We start from the raw sequence: 22,729 nt of genomic DNA, 5'->3' as shown, positions 1-22,729 counted from the left end.
TGAGACAGGTCTCAATCAATTTAGAAGTTTATTTTGCCAAGGTTAAGGACATGCCCAGAAGAAAAAAGCAGAATCTCAGAAACAGTCTGTGGTCTGTGCCTTTCTCCAAAGATGATTTTGAGGGCTTCAATATTTAAAGAAAAGTTGGCTGGAGGGGAAAGAGGGAGAGTATGGTCATCTACATGTTACAAGAGAAAAGGTACAAGTAGAGGAATCATCAATTACATGTCTGTCTGTTGCTCAGTAAATCAGCACTTTACATAAAGTGAAGTGAACACAGAGTAGCTACTTGTGGGGATATTTAACCTTTTATCTGTCACTGTCTGCTTAGGAACAAAAGGAAAGACAGCTCCTTGCATGACTCAGCTTTCAGCTTAATTTTCTTTTTCCTTTTTGGCAGAGTGAACTGGGGTCCTGAGTTTTTTATTTTCCTTTCACACAACGAATGAAGACCTTAAAGAGAAAACGCTGCAAATTCTGCAGGGCTCTGGGCTAGTTTTGTGATTTAAAGAAGCGCTTTCTCCTGTAATCCCAGGATTTTGGGAGGCCGAGGCAAGAGGATCGCTTGAGCCCAGGAGTTCGAGACCAGCCTGGGCAACATAGTGAGACCTTATCTCTACAAATAATCAAAAATTATCCGGGTGTGGTGGTGTGCACCTGTAGTCCCAGCTACTTGAGAGGCTGAGGCAGAAGAATTGCTTGAGCCAGGAACTTCAGGCTGCAGTGAGCTGTGACTGAGCCACAGAACTCGGCTTGAGCAACAGAGTGAGATCCTGTCTCAAAAAACAAAACAAAACAAAAAAAGAAGAGCTTTCCAAGCTTTCTGTGTAGTCCTAATTAGGGAAAAGGAGTCAGGTTGGCAACACCAGGGGAAAGCAAGAAAAAGCAAATAAGCTATAAATCTGCCTTTCTTCATGGTCCAGAACAGATAAACAAAGAGGAAGCAGACGAGTTATAGGTCTGTGTTTATGTCCCAGGAAGTGTAGCCCTCCTGAGCAAATAACACACATAACTCACAAACTTCCCGCTTATCATCAAACGCCTCAATTTATCAAACATCCCGGCTGACAGAAGAAGGCAGGTTAGCTCCTGCAGCCATGGCGTAATCCATCATCCCAAGAACCATCCTATAAAATCTCCAGCAAGCCTTTGTTGCCTTGCAGTCCGCTCCTCTTCTGCTGATACCGCCCATTGCCTCCTTGCAACATATTTTTCTACTTTCTCTAATAAATCTATCTTTCTCTACCTACAACTGTCTTGGTAAATTCTTTTACTCTCGTGCCACTGGCCCAGACAGTTGTCACTCCCCTGTGACCCGTTCAATAATCTTAAAATAAATGGTGGAGTTAGGAGGACAGTTGAAGATATTTTCATATGTAATTTGTTTGTTTTAATTGATTATAGCCTGAATTGGATTTTCGATTTTTTTTTTTTGAGACAAAGTCTCACTCTTGTCCCCCAGGCTGGAGTGCAATGGCATGATCTCAACTCACTGTAACCTCGGCCTCCCAAGTTCAAGTGATTCTCCTGCCTCAACCTCCCGAGGAGTTGGGATTACAGGCACCTGCCACCACGCCTGGCTAATTTTTGTATTTTTAGTAGAGACGGGGTTTCACCATGTTGGTCAGGCTGGTCTCGATCTCCTGATCTCAGGTGATCCACCCGCCTCGGCCTCCCAAAGTGCTGGGATTACAGGCGTGAGCCACCACACCCGGCTTTTTTTTTTTTTTTTTTAGATGGAGTCTTGCTGTGTTGCCCAGGCTGGGGTGCAGTGGCACAATCTCGGCTCACTGCAACCTCCACCTCCCAGATTCAAGCGATTCTCCTGCCTCAGCCTCCTGAGTAACTGGAATTACAGGCGCCCACCACCACGCCTGGCTAATTTTTGTATTTTTAGTAGAGGCCGGGTTTCGCCATGTTGGCCAGGCTGGTCTAGAACTCCTGACCTCAAATGATCTGACCGTCTCGGCCTCCCAAAGTGCTGGGATTACAGGCGTGAGCCACTGCACCTGGCTGGATTTTCAATTTTGATGAACAGCTCTACTAGGAGTGAAAGGCCCAAAGGCCCTAATCTGAGAAGAGAAAGCAGGAGTTCCCCCAGGCGGTGGAGATCTGCCCTAGCTGCTGTGCTTATCAAGACTGCATTTATACTTGTTTGTGTTCAGATTGTAAAACTGCATAGGATTCAAATGGTCCTTGCCAGTCCTTTCTCCCCTTAAGCCCTGTTATTTTTATGTGCCACTTGGCAGAATGTCCTGTTCTTTAGGAACATGTATATCACATGATAGCAGAAATGCCTATATGTGCCTTTGACGCACAAAACGGGGTTGTTATCAAGGTGGTGTCTATATTTGGCTTGCTTGATTGATGGGGAGAGGAAATGGCTCTTGGCCACACCCATTTATTAATCTAAAGGAAAAAACTGAGGCGAAATCCATACAAGTAAGGAGTTTATTTGGGCCAAGTTTGAGGACTGCAACCCAGGAGCATAGATTCAAGTTGCCCTGAATGTATGTTCCTACCAGCAATAGTTACAAGTGTGGTGTTTTTTTTTTTTTGAGATGGAGTCTCACTCTTGTTGCCCAGACTAGAGTGCAGTGGCGCGATCTCGGCTCACTGCAACCTCCATCTCCCAGGTTCAAGCGAATCTTCTGCCTCAGCCTCCCTAGTAGCTGGGATTACAGACACCTGCCACCACGCCTGGCTAATTTTGTATTTTTAGTAGAGATAGGGTTCCACCATGTTGGCCAGGCTGGTCTCGAACTCCTGACCTCGTGATCCGCTTGCCTCGGCCTCCCAAAGTGCTGGGATTATAGGTGTGAGCCACCACGCCAAGGCTTACAAGTGGGTTTTTAAAAGAAAAAAGGAAGGCTGGACATGGTGGCTCATGCCTATAATCTCAGCACTTTGGGAGGCTGAGGCAGGCAGATCGCTTGAGCTCACGAGTTTAAGACTAGTCTGGCCAAAATGGTAAGATATTGTCTCTACAAAAATACAAAAATTAGCCAGGCATGGTGCTGCACGCCTGTAGTCCCAGCCACTTGGGAGGCTGGAGTGGAAGGATTGCTTCAGCCTGTGAGGTGGAGGTTGCAGTGAACTGAGATAGCGCCACTGCACTCCTGCCTGGGCCACAGAGTCAAAACCTGTCTCAAACAACAACAACAACAACAACAACAACAACAACAAAACAGAAAAGGCTGGACGCAGTGGCTCACGCCTGTAATCCCAGCACTTTGGGAGGCTGAGGCAGGTGGATCGCCTGAGGTCAGGAGTTCAAGACCAGCCTGGCCAACATAGTGAAACCCCATCTCCACTAAAAATACAAAAAAAAAAAAAAAAATTAGCTGGGCTTGGTGGCAGGCACCTGTAATTCCAGCTACTCGGAAGGCTGAGGCAGGAGATCATTTGAACCTGGTTGCAGTGAGCCGAGATCATTCCATTGCACTCCAGCCTGGGCAACAAAGGTGAAACAGGGAGACAGGGAGGGAGGGAGAGAGGGAGGGAAGAAGGGAAAGAAGGAGGGAAGAAGGAAGGAAGGAAGGAAGGGAGGGAGGGGCAATGGGAGTGTTGGTCCTGATCCAGACCCCAAGAGAAGGTTCTTGGACTTCATGTGAGAAAGAATTCGGGGTGAGTCCATAGAGTATGGTGAAAGCAAGTTCATTAAGAAAGTAAAGAAATAAAAAAAAGGCTACCCCATAGGCAGAGCAGTGGCCTGGGCTGCTCAACTGATTATACTTATAATTAGTTATTGTTCTTTGCTAAACAAGGGGAGGATTATCCACTAGTTTTCTGGGAAAGAGGTGGACAGTTCCCCAGAACTGAGGGCTCCTCCCGCTTTTAGGCCACATAAGGTAACTTCCTGAGGTTGCCATGTCATTTGTAAACTGTCATGGCACTGGTGGGAATGTCTCTTAGCATGCTAATGTATTATAATTAGCATATAATGAGCAGTGAGGACAACCAGAGGTCACTTTCATCACCATCTTGGTTTCGGTGGGTTTTTGTGGCTTCTTTACCACATCCTTTCATCAGCAAGGTTTTTGTGACCTTGTGCTGACTTCTTATTTCATCCTGTGACTAATGCCTAAACCTCCTGGGAATGCCACCCAGTAGGTCTCGGCCTCACTTTACTCGGTCCCTATTCAAGATGGAGTCGCTCTGGTTCCAATGTCTCTGACAGGAGGCGAGAAAGGGAAAGAAGACCTCATATTGGGTACAGTGTACAGCGCTTGGGTGATGGGTGCACCCAAATCCCAGAAATTACCACTAACGAATTTATCCATGTAACCAAGAACCACTTGTATCCCCAAAAACTATTGAAAAACATTTCATTTAAAGAAGACACAGTTCTTTACCAAGAATTTACATCAAAACCATGTAAACTGTAGATCGACTCTACATTGTTCTTTGTACCGTGAATTCCAAAACCCTGAAGAAAATGGGCGAGGCAGCTATCAGGAACAAAATGTCGTCAAATAGCTGCCCTGGACGTGGGTGGGGAAGTGACTCAAGTTCCCACTCACGTCTCTCTGGGCCTAATAAATTTTGCGAACCTCGCAGGGCTCACACTGCTCGGCTGTTTTTCTTTTCCCACATTCCAGGTTTAGATAAGGAAGGAATCATTAACAGATTCAGAGTGGACCTGACCACCCCACAGTGCACTTGCTTTGCTTTTGGCACAGGCAGTGTATCTCGTCTGGGGAAGGGAGAGGGGTGCATCCAGTCGATTGACACAGGACCTCCCAACTCCAGTGCCCACGTGCGGTGTCTCCCTCTTCCTCTTCTGTGAAAAGCCACACCCCACCTTGGGCATGCCACCTGGCCGCCGGAACCCAAGTCTGCAGGGAGGGTCCAGAAAACGTGCGCCTTCCAAGTTTATCTTCCTTCAGGAGCCAGTTGTGTATTCTGTCCTCACTTGCGCTCCCTTCCAAGCTCCTACTAGATGTCCCCGAGGCACAGAGATTGTTGATCACGCTCTGATACGCCTGGGGTGTAAACTTCAGAGACATGACAAGGTGCCTATGTGTTTTCTTACCAAGAACAGAATTTGACCTCGCCTATCAGAGTGCACGTGCACAGGAAGGGCATGCTCCTGGAGAAGCACAGGCAGAAGACGTGAAAGCCGGAGCAGCAGAGGCTCTTCAGGACCCAGGGGGCTTCTGTCGGTTACACATTACCCTGGATAGACACTCCTCTTTTTATTTTTGATTTATTTGTTTATTTTGTTGAGACAGAGTCTCATTCTGTTGCCCAGGCTGGAGTACAGTGGCGTGATCTCAGCTCCCTGCAACCTTTGCCTCCTGGGCTCAAGCGATTCTCCTGCCTCAGCCTCCCGAGTAGCTGGGATTACAGACGTGAGCCACCATGCCCAGCTAATTTTTTGAAGTTTTAGTAGAGACGGGGTTTCACCATGTTGGCCAGGCTGATCTCGAACTCCCGACCTCAGGTGATCTGCCCACCTCCGCCTCCCAAATTGCTGGGATTACAGGCATGAGCCACCACGCCCAGCTGATATCCCTCTTTTTAAAAACATCATAACATAAAACTTATCATTTTAACTGTACATTTTTAAATAAATGTACCAGTTGAGTTGTGGTAAGTATATTCGCATTGTTATGAAACAGATCTCCAGAACCTTTTCATCTTGCAAAACTGAAACTCCGTCCCCATTAAACAACTACTCCCCATTTTCCCTCTCCAAAGCCCCTGGCAACCACCATTCTACTTTTCTGCTTCTACGAATTTGGGCACTCACGATACCTCATGTAAGTAGGATCATGCAGTATTTGCCTTTTTGTAACTGATTTCCGAAGACTTAGAGCATGTCTTCATGAGTCCTTCATGTTGTAACATGGAACAAGATTGCCTTCCTAAGGCTGGAACATACTCCATTGTGCACACACCGCATCTGGTTTAACCATTTATCTGTCAGAGGTCACTTGGGTTGCTTCTATTAATACCTTTGGCAATTGTGAGAAATGCAGCTATGCGCATGGATGTACAAGTATCTCGCCGAGCCCCCGTTTTCAATTATTTTGGATATATACCCAGAAGTGGGATCACTGGATCACATGATAATTCTATTTTTAATTTTTTTTAAGGAATCACCATTCTGTTTTCCACAGTAGCTACACCATTTTACGTGCTCACCAACAGTACATAAGAGTTTCAGTTTCTCCATATCCTCACCAACACTTGTTATTTTCTGGGTTGTGGTTTTTGTTGTTATTGTTGTTGTGGTTTTTGTTTTCGGTAGCAGCCATCCTAACAGGTGTGAGGTGATCTCTCATTGTGGTTTTGATTTGCATTTCCCTAATGATGAGTGATGTTGAGCATCTTTTCACATTCGTGTTGGCCATCGGTACATCTTTGGAGAAATGTCTATTCAAGTTCTTTCCTAATGAGACCACTGTCTTTGATCACAGAAAATGAGACCAGGCAGACCATAAATAATATCCAGTGGTGTGCAGGAGCCAGCTTATATATAATGTGAAAACAAATAATTCAAAATCAAAGCTGTTGGAAATTGGAATTATTTTGAGTCTTAAAGGAATGTGCTTATGGGACCTTTAATCCCTCTCGCCTGGGATGATAGGTGTGAGTCACTCCGCCTGGCCTTGAATAAACTCCTTTAAACTGGATTCTAATGCTTTCAATTATTTCAGGTTGCCAATAACCTCATCAAAATGAAAAAGTGGTGGGTGAGGTTGCTCATGCCTGCAAACTCAGCACCTCAGAGGCCGAGGTAGGCGAATCACTCAAGCTCAGGAGTTAAGACTGGCCTGGGCAATGTGGTGAAACCTCATCTCTACAAAAAATACTAAAAACAAATAAACAAACAAAATTAGCTGAGGGTGGTGGCACATGCCCTTGTTCCCAGCTACTCAGGAGGCTGAGGTGGGAGGATCACTTGAGCCTGAGTGGTCAGGGCTGGCGTGAGCTGTGATCATACCACTGCACTCCAGGCCGGAAAACAGCATGAGACCTTGTTTCAGAAAAAAAAAAAAAAAACACGACCAAAACAAAACCCACACTTTTGTGCCTCAAAAGACATTATCAAGAAAGTAAAAAGATGAGCTGGGTACAGTGGCATGTGCCTATATTCCCAGCGACTTGGGAAGCTGAGGCAGGAAAGATAAGGAGTTGAAGTCCAGCCTGGGCAATGGAGGTAGACTCCTTCTCTTAAAAAATAAAAAAAAAAAAAAAGTAAAAAGACAAGAGACTAGAAGAAAAATTTTTGCAAATCGTATATCTTATAAGGGTCTGGTATCCAGAATATATAAAGAATTCTTACAACTCAACAACAAAAGACAAACAACCAAATTCAAAATGGGCAAAACACTTGAATAGATTATTTTCTCCAAAGAAGATATGCAAATGACCAAGAAGCACATGAAAAGATACTCGGCATCATTACTCACTAGAGAAATGCAAATCAAAAACAAAATGAGGTATCACTTCACACATTAGGATGGCTATCATACTTAAAAAAAAAAAAAGGGAAATTAACTAGTGTTGGTGGTCAGGTGAGGTGGCTCACATCTATAATCCCAGCACTTTGGGAAGCTGAGGTGGGTGGATCATTTTAGCCCAGGAGTTCAAGACCAGCCTGAACAACATGGCAAAACCCCGTCTCTACTAAAAATACAAAAATTAGTCAGGTGTGGTGGTGTAATCCAGCTGTACAGGTGTAATAAACCTGTAATCCCAGCTACTTGGGAGGCCGAGGCATGAGAATTGCTTGAACCCAGGAGGTGGAGGTTGCAGTAAGCTGAGATTCCACCACTGCACCCCAGCCTGGGAGACAGAGCAAGACTCTGTCTCAAAAAAAATAAAATAAAACAAGTGTTGTTTAGAATGTGGAGAAATTAGAACACTTGTACCTTGCTGATGGGAATGTAAAATGGTTCAGCTACTGAGGAAAAAACAGTTTGGTGGTTCCTCAAAAAGTTAAACATAGAATTACCATATGACCCGGCAATTCTACTCCTAGATGTATACCCAAAAAGAATGAAAAACATGTACTCAAGCATACACGTACACATATGTTCGTAGCAGCAGTATTTACATAGCCAAAAGGGGGAAACAGCCAAAATGTCCATCGGTGGATGAACAGGTAGGCAAATTGTGGCACATACACAATGGAATACTATACAGCTATAAGAAGAAATGAGCCAGGCACAGGAGTGCATGCCTCTAGTCCCAGCTCCTCAGGAGGCTGAGGTGGGAGGATTGCTTGAGTCCCAGAGTTCAAGTCTAGCCTTGGCAACATAGGGGGACCCTGTCTCTAAAAGGAAAAAAACAAAAAACAGAAGTACTGATACATGCTACATGAACTTCAAAAACATGCTGAGTGAAAGAAGCCAGACAGAAAAAGGTTGCATATTGTAAGATTTCATTTATGTGAAAAATACAGAATAGGTAAATCCATAGAGAATGCAGATTGATGGTCTGGGGAAAGGCTCCTATGTTTTTGAACCTGGCCAGTTGTGGGTACAGTCTTGTACCAGGCAGCCCAACCCTGACCTAAAGTAAATTCCCAGAAGTCTTTCCTGGGTTTTGAATTTGCAGTAACAGCTGTGGGCATTCTAGGAGCAGTTCGATGATCATGTATGATACTGCAAACAGGACAAAAAAAAAAATGCAGATTGGTGGTTGCCAGGGGCTGGGGGCAGGGGGAATGAGAAGTGACAGCTAATAGGCACCTTTTCCTTTTGGGGTGAAGAAATAGATGAAGTTATTCATTAATTGTGCAACTCTGTGAATATACTAAATGCTGCCAAATTGTTCACTTTCAAATTGTTAATTTCATGTTATGTAAATTTCACCTCAATACAAAAAAGAAATCGATACTAGCCTGGGTAACACCGCAAGACTCTGTCTCAAAAAAATTGTTTTAAAGACAACTACTTTGCTGGGACATCATTTATCTACAACTTACAGAACTGTAAGCTCAAAGGCAACGCAAGGGCAGGGCCCTGTTGGATCGGGAAGAGTATGCTTGAAGCAATGCAATTTTCCACGAAAGCGCACATTTTTCTCCACAGTGGTTTGAAATCAGCCATGGTGAAAATGAGACAGGAATAATACAGGGTGGTCTCAGGAGAATAGAAAATTCCAGGCAGCAGTTTTGCATGGCTAGCAAAAGGAAACTGTTGAAATAGCTGCAGAAGTAGGGGCCCTGAAAAACAGGTGGGCCAAGCTGGCTAAGGCCGACTGGAACCAACATAGCACTGGATTTGACCTAGGTGTCACGTAGGACCTCATTATGTGCTCATTAACATACTAAACCCTGCTGGGTTTGGTGGCTCATGCCTGTAATCCCAGCACTTTGGGAGGTTGAGGTGGGCAGATCACCTGAGGTCAGGAGTTCAAGACCAGCCTGGCCAACATGGTGAAACCCCATCTCTGCTAATAATACAAAAAAATTAGCAGGGCATGGTGGCACATGCCTGTAATCCCAGCTACTCGGGAGGCTGAGGCAGAAGAATCGCTTGAACCCAGGAGGCAGAGGTTGCAGTGAATCAAGATCACACCATTGCACTCCAGCCTGGGCAACAAGAGTGAAACTCCATCTCAAAACAAACAAACAAACAAACAAAACATACTAAACCCGGCCGGGCACAGTGGCTCACGCCTGTAATCCCACCACTTTGGGAGGCCGAGGCGGGCGGATCATGAGGTCAGGAGATCGAGACCATCCTGGCTAACACGGTGAAACCCCGTCTCTACTAAAAATACAAAAAATTAGCTGGGCGAGGTGGCGGGTGCCTGTAGTCCCAGCTACGCGGGAGGCTGAGGCAGGAGCATGGCGTGAACCCGGGAGGCGGAGCTTGCAGTGAGCCAAGATGGCGCCACTGCACTCTAGCCTGGGCGACAGCGAGACTCTGTCTCAAAAAACAACAACAACAAAAAAAACAAAACAAAAAACATACTAAACCCACATCCACCAGTGCCATGACAGTTCCTGGGACATCCATATTTGGCATAAAAACAGGTAACACCACAATTTTGAGAAACCCTCCCCTTTTTCCAGGAATCTTCATAAATATCCCACCCCTTGGTTAAAGAAACCCATAAACGTGGAAGCTCCCAACCCCGCTGGGTGCAACTCTCTCTTGAGTAGGCCCGAACTCTCCTTTCTTGAGTGGGTACTTTTGCTTTGCAATAAATCTCTGTACTTTCACTATTTTCTGACTTGTCCTTGAATTCCTTCTGGCAAAGGTGTCAAGAGCCTGGACACCGCCTGCAGTTAAGGTCCCACTGGCGTTTGGGGACCTCCCCTAGCCCACTGGCATCAGAAACACTATACAAATCAGCTCACACTATAAATCAGCCCCCGGCCCACCATCCCAGCCTGCTGGACACGTTCCAGCACATCATTGACTCTGGTACTACATCAGGCACCAGGTCCAGATAACACATCTTGCATCTCACCTGGGATCTTGAGGAATATGCTTTGGAAGCCAGCAGCCCTATGGGGGCAGCCACACCACGTGAGCATCGGCCAAACCCTTGGCGACCCTGGAACCAGACTATCCTCCAGCCCCCGTTGGTCTGGAAACCGGCAACAGCCCCATCACCTGGGAGCTGGTTAGAAAAATGCAAAAAACACTTCACTCCAGACCTGCTGAATCAGAACCTGCATTTTGGCCACATCCCTGGTGGTTCAAGCTCACATTTAAGTTCGAGAAGCTCTGCTCTAGGCTTTTCCTGAACGCGGCGCACCAGTGATTCCTCCCGGCCCCAAGGCCTCTGTGCCCAACCAGGGCTGACTTACCCCTGGCCTTGCACAGCACCCGCAGGACTCTCCTTGGTGTTGATGTGGGTGCTGGCTGACTGCCACAGCACTCTGTGCCTGCTCTCCAACTCTGTCACGCGTCTGCTTTTCCTCCTGGGATAATGTGGTGCTGGTGTTGATGAAAAGAGTCAAACTGTAAAATATTTTTAGAGACTTATTCTGAGCCAAATATGAGTGACTACGGCCTGTGACACAGCCCTCAGGGAGTTCTGAGAACATGTGCTCAAGGGTACAGCTTGCTTTTCTACATTTTAAGGAGGCATGAGACATCAATCAAATACATTTAAGAAATACATTGGTTTGGTCCAGAAAGGCGGGACAATTCGAAGGTGGGGGAGGGTTCTTCCAGGCTATAGGTAAATTTAAACACTTTCTGGTTGACAATTGGTTGAATTTGTCTAAAGACCTGGGATTAAACAGAAAGGAATGTCTGTAAGATAAGAGGTTGTGGAGACCAAAGTTTTATCATGCAGATGAAGCTTTTTAGCTAGCAGGCTTCAGAGAGAATAAGTTGCAAAATGTTTTTTATCAGCCTTAAAGTCTGTGTTGCTGTTGGTGCTGGAGAGGTTTGATGAGGCATGTTCGATCCCCACTTCCATTATGGCCTGAAACAGTCTCTCAGGTTAAGTTTTAAGAGCCGTGGCTGAGGAGGAAGTTCATTCAGATGGTTGTGGCGGGAGGGCAGCTTAGAATTTTATTTTTGGTTTACACTGCGGGGAGCAGTGGTGCAGGACGGGGCAGGTTTGCTCCCCTCCAGGCCAAGACAAGTGCTGGCTGCAGAAAGCTTTTATCTGCTGGTATTTGAAAAGCTTTCCCCAATGCAACGGGCCCAGGCAAATCCTGGGTTCTGCTGTCTGCCAGGGAGAAAAGCTGAAGGGAGGAAGGGTCTGATCTCATCTCTGGTATCATGGTCCTAAGAAATTGCTGGAAATGCTTTCCTCATTAACAGGTACTGCCCAACAAGAATAAGTCTTCCCTCCCAGGTCCTCTGTTGACTGCTGAGGATGGGACTGGGGCCCTGGGAACAAAGGAAAGGAACTAGTTAATATGAAGTGGGACAGGGAGTTCAATCTTCATGATCACTTGGATAATGCAAGAAAGGCTAATTAACAGGGATAATGACAGCTGGACCTGCTCTAGGGCTCTTTCTCCAGCTTAGTCATTGCCTGAAGTGTAATTGCCGATGGGTTCTTCCTGCCCCGCTACACAGACAAAGTCAATTGACTGAAACCATGGCATTGCAGTAAAGAAAGAGTTTAATTGCTTCGAGGCCAGCCATGCCCTAAGGGAGAGGGAGTTACCACTCAAATTAATCTCCCGGAAAGCTCAGAGGCTAGGGATTTTCTTTTTCTCTCTCTTTTTTTTTTTTTTTTTTGAGATGAAGTCTCACTTTGTTGCCCAGGCTGGAGAGCAGTGGCACAATCTTAGCTCACTACAACCTCCTCCTCCCAGGTTCAAGTGATTCTCCTACCTCAGCCTCCTGAGTAGCTAGGATTACAGGCATGCACCACCATGCCTGGCTAAGTTTTGTATTTTTTTAGTACAGATAGTGTTTCACCAAGTTGGTCAGGTTGGTCTTGAACTCCTAACCTCAAGCAATCCACCCACCTTGGCCTCCCAAAGTGCTGGGATTACAAGCATGAGCCACTGCACCTGGCTGAGGTTAGGGATTTTTCAAAGATAGTTTGGTGGGCAGCAGACTAGGGAATGGGTGCTATTGATTGGTTGTGGAATGCCATCATAAGGGTATGGAAAATGGTACTGGTGCTTGACAGAGCAGGAGCAACACCATCTTGAGCAAACACCACCATCCTAAGTTCCACTTGATTAAAAAACCTCTAAATCCAGCCCCAAAACATCAGCCTAATGGCTAATGTCAGCATAACTAGAAACATTCCAACCCTAAGATAAATCCCTCTCTGACCAGAAATATGCCAACCCCAAGACAGCCTCCCCTGTGACCAGAGACATTCCAACCCCACAATAAACTTTCCTTCACATAGAAACATTCTGAACCTATGATAAGTCCCCTCTTTCAAAACCCTTAAATATCCTTAGTCTGTAAGAGAGAAGAGCTGTCTCACCTAACTCAGCCAGAAGCCCCTTTCAGGTTTGTTTTCTCTAAAATAAACCTGTCCTTAACTGTCAAGCCACATTTTGTGTTTTTGTGTTTCTTTCTTCTTTCTTTCTTTTTTTTTTTTTTTTTTTTGAGACAGTCTCGCTCTGTCGCCCAGGCTGGAGTGCAGTGGTGCAATCTTGGCTCACTGCAAGCTCCGCCTCCCGGGTTCTCGCCATTCTCCTGCCTCAGCCTCACAAGTAGCTGGGATTACAGGTGCCCGCCACCACGCCTGGCTAATTTTTTGTATTTTTAGTACAGATGGGGTTTCACCGTGTTAGCCAGGATGGTCTTGATCTCCTGACCTTGTGATCCGCCCACCTCAGCCTCCCAAAGTGCTGGGATTACAGGTGTGAGCCACCACGCCCAGCCTCTTTCTTCTTTCTTTAAGTCTTACATTTGGACACTTGGTGCCAAAACCTGGGATGTGTCTTGGCGGCAGAGGCTCTCTTGCAACCCAAGAGGCAGTGGACAGCAGCAGCCCTCATCCTGAGTTAACTCCTGGATCCTAAGAGCCTCTGGACACCCGCCCTGTCTTTTCTCTTATTTCACTTTTCAAGTGATTTGTGTGAGGAGGACAACTAATCTGAAGGGACTATGAGGCTCGGGCCAGGGCTACTCTCTGGTGGGCTCTGAAAACCCTCAGGTCTCAGGAATCCACCTCCAACTGCCCGCAACAGGTATTTCGCTCTCTAGCACTTGCTCCCTTTTCCTTCCTCTTCTCTCTCTCTCTCTTCCTCGCGTGCCTCCAGTCCAGGAGGCCCTTTGCCAATTCCAACTGGAACATCCAACATTTGGCTTACGGGGGAACCTAAAGCCAAAGCATTTAGGTTTTTATTACAACACAGCCTGGCCCCAATACAAATGAGATAATGACAGTTGATGGCCTGAAAATGGCACCTTTGACTTTCAAATTCTCAGGGACCTTAACAACTTTATAACCAGGAATAGCAAATGGCAAGAGATTCCCTGTATTCGGGCTTTCTTCTATCTTAGATCCTGACCCTCCTTATGCCAAGCTTGCACCCCTCATGAAATCCCTGTTCTTAATGAAAATCCTCCCTGGGTTTTTCCTTCCTCCAGAACCCCTCCTCTGAAACCCCTTTTGACCCTGCAGATAAACTCCCTCCATATTCTCAACCCTCTGCATCCACTCCTTACCCACCCGAACCCTCCACCCAGCTGGCCCCTCCTGCTCCCAAGCCTTTACCACCAAACCCCCTCCCTTCTCCTTCTCCACCTATTAGCTGTTTGAAAACTACTCCAGCCCCTTGGGTGGCTGCAGTCTGCCGACTACCCCTGGTGGTGGCTTGGCATCTGGCCAACTGCCACTCTCTCCTGCATTCTTCACCCGTTACCCACTCAAAAACTACTTCAGCTGAGTATAGTGGTTCATGCCTGGAATCCCAGCACTTTGGGAGGTCAAGTGGATCACGAGGTCAGGAGATTGAGACCATCCTGGCTAACACGGTGAAACCCTGTCTCTACTAAAAATACAAAAAAATTAGCCAGATGTGGTGGTGGGTGTCTGTAGTCCTAGCTACTCAGGAGGCTGAGGCAGGAGAATTGCTTCAACCCAGGAGGCGGAGGTTGCAGTAAGCCGAGATTGTGCCACTGCACTCCAGCCTGGGCGATAGAGCAAGACTCCATCTCAAAAACAACAACAACAACAACAACAACAACAACAAAAACTACTTCAGCCAGTCAAGCCACTCCTGCCAGTCTTCCTTTCTGGAAAGTGGTTGGGATTAAAGGCATCACTTGCGTTCATGTCTTTTTCTCCATCTCTGATTTGTCACAAATCAAACAGAGTGTGGGATCTTTCTCTGAAAATTCCTCTCATTATCACAAGAAATTCCTGCACATAATTCAGTCCTTTAACTTGGCATGACATTCATATAATTCTAACCTCCACCCTCACTCCTGATGAAAAAGTGTGCATCTGGCATTCAGCTGAAATACACGCAGATAAACTCCATAATCAAGCCCCTATACACAATCCGGTGGCTAATGATGCAGTTCCCCATAGAGACCCAAACTGAACTTACCAACAGGGAGACGCTGGCATCAGATAAAGAGACCACACGATTACCTGTCTCCTTGTGGGCATGGACGAAAATGCCCATAAGGCAGCTAATTATGAAAAACTTACAGAAATTACACAAGAGCCCCAGGAAAATCCTACCCTTTTCTTATCACACCTCATTGAAGCTATGCTAGAACATACCAATTTGGACCCAGAATCTAGAGAAGGTCAAACTTTTCTCCACCTCCAATTTATTTCCCAATCCGCCCCAGATATCTAGAAAAAATTATAAAAATTAGAGAAGGGTCCCCAGACATCTCAGTGGGACCTCCTAAATACAGCCTTCCATGTCTTTAACAACAGAGACAAGGAACAAAAAATTCAAAAAGGCAAGCATCTCTGTTTAAAATACCAGATGCTTGCCTCTGCTGTCCAAAAGTCAATTACACAAAAGCCTCCCAACAACCCAAAAGGAAACTCCCCCACCTCTCTGGGAGTTTGTTTCTGATGTGGCAACCCTGGACACTGGCCAAAGGCTTGGCCTAACTCCCGGCTGCCCACCAAACTGTGCCCAACTTGCAGTCTTTGGGAACACTGGAAAATGGACTGCCCCCAGTGGGAACACCTTCCCCGTTTGGGTGCCACTCATAATGAAGACCCCTGACCATCACAGGAGGAAATCTCTTCACAGCTGGCGCTGCCCATGGAGGAATGAGGGTGCCTGGGATTCTTCACCCCCACATCTAGTGAGTCCATGGAACCCAGGGTAATTTGGACAGTATCCATTAAGATTATTTCCTTTTTTTTGGATACTGGGGCGAGCCTATCAGTACTAACTGAATATGAAGGCCCATTAGAACATTCATCCGTTTCTGTTGGCGTGAAGGGCGTATAAGAAACCAAACACTGCCACTATACTGCTCATTTCAGGGAATCACCCTCACTCACTCTTTTTTGGTCATTCCTCACTGTCCCACTCCTTTATTAAGAAGGGACATTCTACACAAACTAGGGGGAATCATTCATTTATTGGCCCTACACCAAAGCCACTCTTATGTACTATTATGTCAAGAACAGAACCCCTCCTCAGACATTCAACATCAAACAGACTTAAATCCCAAATTCCTCAGCCAAGTAAACCCCATAGTATGACTGACTTCTCCATAATAGCTACCCACCATTCTCCAATCCAAATTTCACTGAAGAATCCTAAGCACTATATAGTGGTCCTATAATAACCCCTCAATCCTTAATGGATTATGGGGACTCAAGCCCATCATCTCCCAACTTTTGGCTGCCAATATTTTAATCCCCACCTATTCTTCCCACAATAATCCTATTCTCCCAATTAAAAAACGGGATGGCTCCTATAGACTGGTTCAGGATTTGTGACAAATCAACTCTGCTCTTGTTCCTGTTTATCCGGTTGTCCCAAACCCCTATTGAAGGGGTGGGTTACCCCTCCACACTTGTGGGTGTTTCTCGTTAGGTGGAATGAGAGACTTGGAAAAGAAAAAGACACAAAGACAAAATATAGAGAAAGAAATAAGGGGGCCCAGGGGACCAGCGTTCAGCATATGGAGGATCCTGCCAGCCTCTGAGTTCCCTTAGTATTTATGGATCATTCTTGGGTGTTTCTCAGAAAGGGGGATGTGGCAGGGTCATAGGATAATAGTGGAGAGAAGGTCAGCAGATGAACACGTGAACAAAGGTCTCTGCATCATAGACAAGGTAAAGAATTAAGCGCTGTGCTTTAGATATGCATATACATAAACATCTCAGTGCCTTACAGAGCAGTATTGTTGCCCGCATGTCCCACCTCCAGCCCTAAGGCAGTTTTCCCCTATCTCAGTAGATGGAACATACAATCGGGTTTTATACCGAGACATTCCATTGCCCAGGGACGGGCAGGAGACAGATGCTTCCTCTTGTCTCAACTGCAAAGAGGCATGCCTTCCTCTTATACTAATCCTCCTCAGCACAGATCATTTACGGGTGTCGGGCTGGGGGACGATCAGGTCTTTCCCTTCCCACGAGGCCATATTTCAGACTATCACATGGGGAGAAACCTTGGACAATATCTGGCTTTCCTAGGCAGAGGTCCCTGCGGCCTTCCGCAGTGTTTATGTCCCTGGGTACTTGGGATTAGGGAGTGGTGATGACTCTTAACGAGCATGCTGCCTTCAAGCATCTGTTTAACAAAGCACATCTTGCACAGCCCTTAATCCATTTAACCCTGAGTTGACACAGCACATGTTTCAGAGAGCAAGGGGTTGGGGGTAAGGTTATAGATTAACAGAACAAAATGGAGTCTCCTATGTCTACTTCTTTCTACACAGACACAGTAACAATCTAATCTCTCTTTCTTTTCCCCACACCCTCTACCCTCCTATCCCAACACTAGCAACTTCTCTGTATTAAGCCTTAAAGATGCCTTTTTAACTATCCCTCTACATCCCTCCTCTCAAAATCTTTTTGCTCTCACTTGGACTGATCCTGACACAGGCTGCTCCCAACAACTCACCTGGACTGTCCTCCCCCAGGGGTTTAGGGACAGCCCTCACTATTTCTGTCAGGCACTTCAATTAGACCTCTCCCAACTACCTCTACAACCTAGCATTTTGCTTCAATAAGTGGATAATTTACTCCTTTGCAGCCCTTCCCTAAAATATTGTATTCAACACACCACCAAGCTTTTAAATTTTTTGGCTGAATGGGTACTAGGTATCCAAAAGAAAGGCCCAATTAACATCTCCGAAAGTTTCATACCTAGGATTAATCATAACTCCGAATATCCAGGATATTCTGTCAGCACAAAAGCAACGTGTCCAACAAATCCCATTTCCTAAAATAAAAAGGGACTTACTTTCCTTCCTCGGATTAGTGGGATATTTCTGAATATGGATAGCAAATTTTGCCATTATTGCTAAACTCCTTTATTAACACACTAAAGGAAATCTTGACCAACTACTCACTCCCATCCCAGACCTTCTATCATGCCTTCTTGCACCTAAAATGTGTCTTATTACAGGCCCCTGCTTTAGGCCTTCCAAGCCCCCTAAGACCTTTTCATCTATATTTACATAGTTCTCATAATCAGGCCCTTAGACTTCTAGCCCAACTCATGGGAAACTCCCTCCAACCAGTGGCATATTTTTCAAAACAACTGGACCCCGTTTATAAAAGCTGGCCTCTTTGCTTAAAATTTTTGGCCACAGCTTCAATAATTACGCACAAAAGCTCACATTCTATGAACCTCTTCGGGTATTTCCTTCTCACAGTCTACAAGATATGGTCAGCCATAAGGTGCTCACCTCCATCTCATCCTCTCATGTGCAAGTCCTATATTCAACTCTCTCAACCCTCTATCTCTCTTCCTGATGCCCCCTGCCAATCCTACCACTCTTACCTTCAACGCCAATTTTAGACCCCGACCAACACTCATGCTGTAATCTAACTGAAAGGTCTCTCACCATGTTTTACCACCTTACTTCCACTCACATAAAAGGAGCCCCAGATTGGTTTATAGATGGGAGCGCATCAAAAAATCCTCCCTTCAAAGCAGGATGCACCATCATTGAAGGGTATCATGATAATATCCACTTTCTCCCACCTAGAAAAGTCATACAGTCTGCTCCCTTGCCTTTGGGCACATCCTCCCAACAAGCAGAACTAGTTGCCCTAATAAGAGCACTAGCTCTAGCAAAAACACACACACTTTAATATATACACCAATTCTAAATATGCCTATAACATTATTCATTCTGGTGCTCAAATTTGGAGTGAGTGGGGCTATCTCATGGCTCAGGGAACCCATATCATTAATGGAAAACCCATCAATCATCTATTAACGGCAGCTCTACTTCCAGAAAAGGTTGCAGTTATCCATTGCAACGTACATCAATCAGACAAAAGCCACATTTCTTTAGGGAACTATGAGGCTGACTTGGGTAAAACATGCCTCAACCAATCACCCAATTCCCCAATATCTATTTCCCCTCATATAACATATCCCCTCTTTTTATCCAGAACACCAAACACAACAACTAATCACGGTGGGGGCACAATTCAAACCCTACATACTGGTTCATACAAAACAAATTAGTCCTACCTGACCCTGAATAAACAACTCTTCTACGGGACATTCACAACCTCTTCCACACTAGCCATTCCCCTCTACACCATTTCTTAAGTTTACATATACACTTAACCCCAGATATAAAGGAAGAGTTAAAAGCCATTTCCCATCAATGCTCTATTTGCCAAAAAGCTTCACCCCACTCCAATACCCCCTTCTTTCCCAACCCACCAAGCCAGAGGACACCTTCCAAAATAGGATTGGCAAATTGATTTTACCCATATGCCCCCAGTAAAAAGCGTTCAATTTCTTTTAGTTCTGGTTGATACCTTTTCGGGATGGGTTGAGGCCTTTCCCACAACAAACAAACGAGCTTCTACTGTTGCCTCCAAATTAATAACAGAAATTATCCCCAGGTTCAGGGTGCCTCTTTCTTTTCAATCTGATAATGGTCCTGAATCCATTTCTCAAATTACTCAAACACTTGCAGGAGCCCTACAAATTGCCTGGAAGCTAAGCATCCCCTATCAACCTCAGTCTTCAGGAAAGGTTGAGAAAATGAATGGCATTCTAAAAAACACCCTCACCAGGTACTCACTCCAGACACATAAAGACTGGGTTACCCTTTTGCCTTTAGCCCTTCCAAAAATTTGGGCGCTCCCATGTAAGCCTCTAATGCTCAGACCCTTTGTACTCATGTATAGGAGACCACTCGCCCCTTTTGCTGCACCTCAGGGTCAAGCCCCACCTCTACAAACCTCTCTCGTTTCCCCTCTTCTGCATAGCATCTGCCATTTCATTTGGGAATATGCTGACAAATACTTGCCACAACCCATCGCCAACTCCTCTAATCCCTTCCTACAGCCAGGAGACTGGGTTCTAGTAAAAGATCTCAGCCATACCCCCAATCCCTACCTCACACCTAAATGGAAGGGACCTTACCAGATCATCCTTACTACACCCACAGCAGCAAAACTCCAGGGACTCCCCAACTGGTTTCATTTTATTTCTCTCAAGAAAACAGACTTCCCTTCACCACATACTCAAACAACCAAATCTAAAACCCCTTCAGCCTTCTCTTATATCTCCACAGGACCAACTTCCCTTTGCCTCACCCAAATCCTGGAGGAAAAGGAGGAGGAGTTCACATAAGCCGCTTATGTCTCTTTCTCTCCCAAACTTTCATCACTTCCTAACCAACCTTACTACAGACTTTCAGTGGTATGCTTATGAAACTCCCATTGTACATCCTGATCAGCTCCTCACTATTCTATGGGACCTATGGCTTCAAGGAGCTTTCCAGGACTTTACTCCTACCCAAATAACCTTTTTCTCTTTTTGCTTGTTTCTTACAATATAAATTCCCTAATCACATCAACCTCACCAATACAACCACTCCTTACTGCTCAAACTAGAACTCTCTATAAACCTTACACAATCTTTCTTGTGGCAAGCTAACTGTTCCTTTTTTTCGGAGTCCTGGATGTGCTTACTGCTGTCTTCCTCAGCTTACACAGCCCTTCCTGCACCCCTTCATGACCTTTTAACAGGAAACATAACCCTAATCTATCAACTCCAAAAAGGAGCTTCGTTTTTGGAAAAAGCTGACATGCTGGTCGGCAATTATCCCATTTCCAGAGCATATCAGGCCAACAAATTATTTCAAATCAATTACAACTCCCTACAACACCTTAAGCCCCAAGGCCCTCCCATTGAAAGGCCCATAACTAAACACACCCCGCTTTTACAACAAGCCTCACTTTGCTTTTCAGCCTCTGGGGGAAATTTCCCTGTAGGGTTCTTAACTTCTAACTAATGCAGCCACATTATCATTGTTAAGCACCCCTCTGACCATCAAACTCACCCGGTTGACTACCAAGTATTGCCTGAAGCGAACGGAGCATTCCTGCAACGGCTCCTTTTACTGCCCCTCCCCCCGGCCTAACCTCTGCTTCCCCTAATCCCCACCTTTTTCCGTGGCTCAGTATCAGTGGTGCAACATGCGACCACATTAGATGTGTTAAAAAAAACTCCTCCAGATGGGCACGGTGGCTCACGCCTGTAATCCCAGCACTTTGGGAGGCTGAGGCAGGCGGATCCCCTGAGATCGGGAGTTCAAGACCAGTCCGACCAACATGGAGAAACCCCGTCTCTACTAAAATACAAAATTAGCTGGGCGTGATGGCATGTGCCTGTAATCCCAGCTACTCTGGAGGCTGAGACAGGAGAATCGCTTGAACCCAGGAGGCAGAGGTTGCGGTGAGCCGAGATCACGCCATTGCACTCCAGCCTGGGCAACAAGAGGGAAACTCCGTCTCAAAAAACAAACAAACAAAAAAACAAAAAACCCTCCTCCTATACTCCTCCTATATCTCTGCTATGGTAGGTGTGTCTCCTTGGCCTCCTCCTTGTCCACCTGGAGTAACGAACCACAGGAAAGGAAAAATATCCCATCTTTAATTCACTTATTTTCTTTCCATATCTCTGCCTATATTTATGACAAAGGCTTATTCTTTTTGTGTGGCACCAACACATATCTTTGTCTCCCCACCAACTGGACCGGAACCTGTACCTTAGTTTTTCTGTCTTCCACCATTGGCTTAGTTCCTCCTAATCAGCCTTTACCCATCCCATCTGTCCAGTATGTTAGAAAAAGGAGGGCCATTCAAGTCATTCCTTTAATGGCCACCTTAGGTATAACCTCTGGGACTGGGTTGGGAGCAGGAGGATTAACCACCTCCTTAACATACTTTAAAGCTCTGTCAACAAAACTGCAGGATTCATTAGAAGATATGGCCCAAAGCCTTATATGAGTCCAAGACCAATTAGACTCCTTGGCTGAAGTAGTCCTCCAAAATAGACAAGGGTTAAATCTTATAACGCCTGAAAACTGGGGCCTCTGCCTCTCACTGGGTGAAGAATGTTGCTTCTGTCTCAACCAATAGGGCCTAGTAAGAGATGCTGCTAAAAAACTTAAAGAAAGGGCTAAAAAGCTAAGAGAATACCAAGACAACCAAGTAAATTTTTGGTTTAAACACAAACTCCTAACATGGGTCATCCCATTCCTGGGCCCTCTCCTAATAATATGCCTAGGACTAATGTTCTTACTCTGCTTAATTAACCCTTTTCAAAGCTTTTTAACCAACAGGATCATGGCCATCTGACAACCAATTACCCAAAAACATCTACAATGGAGTTACTCCTATAATTAATCCAAAACCAAAGAACTCTCCGCCCTCCGCCCCCCAGCCCTCAGCAGGAAGTAGCCAGAAAGAACACGCCACCCCTCATCCTTTTTATAACTATAGGGACTGGATTGACAGAGTAGGAACATCACCATCTTCAACAAACACCGCCATCCTACGTTCCCATTGATGGATGAAAAACCGCCTAAATCCAGCCCCAAAACATCAGCCTAATGGCTAATATCAGCATAACTGGAAACATCCCAATGCTAAAATAAACCCTCTCTGACCAGAAACATGCCAACCCCAAGACAGCCTCCCCTCTGACCAGAGACATTCCAACCCCACAATAAATTTTCCCTCACATAGAAACATTCTGAACCTACAATAAGCTCACCCACCTTCCAAAAAACCCTTAAATATCCTTAGTCTGTAAGAGAGAAGGGCTCTCTGACCTAACTCGGCTGGAAGCCCCTCTCAGGTTTGTTTTCTCTAAAATAAACCTGTCCTTAACTGTCAAGCC

The 22,729-nt window shown here is 45.6% G+C and overlaps 1 protein-coding gene and 1 non-coding gene across 3 annotated transcripts in view; one reads left to right on the top strand and one right to left on the bottom strand.

Moving 5' to 3' along the window:
- Positions 1 to 11,064, bottom strand: part of SLC2A5 (solute carrier family 2 member 5) — a 49,047-nt gene extending 37,983 nt beyond the window's left edge. The window contains exon 1 of one of the 2 annotated variants that reach the window (XM_024256616.3): positions 10,781 to 11,064. In XM_024256616.3, the coding sequence (XP_024112384.2) occupies positions 10,781 to 11,020 (240 nt within the window). In that variant the 5' untranslated portion in view covers positions 11,021 to 11,064. Of the gene's footprint in view, positions 1 to 10,437 lie in introns of both variants that reach the window. The other variant, XM_009235487.4, reaches the window with a different exon arrangement.
- On the top strand, positions 8,447 to 8,630 carry LOC112131397 (small Cajal body-specific RNA 16). The gene has a single exon (XR_002913480.1). It is a non-coding gene; the product is annotated as a small Cajal body-specific RNA 16 (non-coding RNA).
- Positions 11,065 to 22,729: the final 11,665 nt, after the last annotated feature.

The sequence above is a fragment of the Pongo abelii genome, chromosome 1 (assembly GCF_028885655.2).
Source record: "Pongo abelii isolate AG06213 chromosome 1, NHGRI_mPonAbe1-v2.0_pri, whole genome shotgun sequence".
In the NCBI taxonomy this organism is placed as follows: Eukaryota; Metazoa; Chordata; class Mammalia; order Primates; family Hominidae; genus Pongo; species Pongo abelii.
This window is presented reverse-complemented; position numbering and strand designations above follow the sequence as displayed.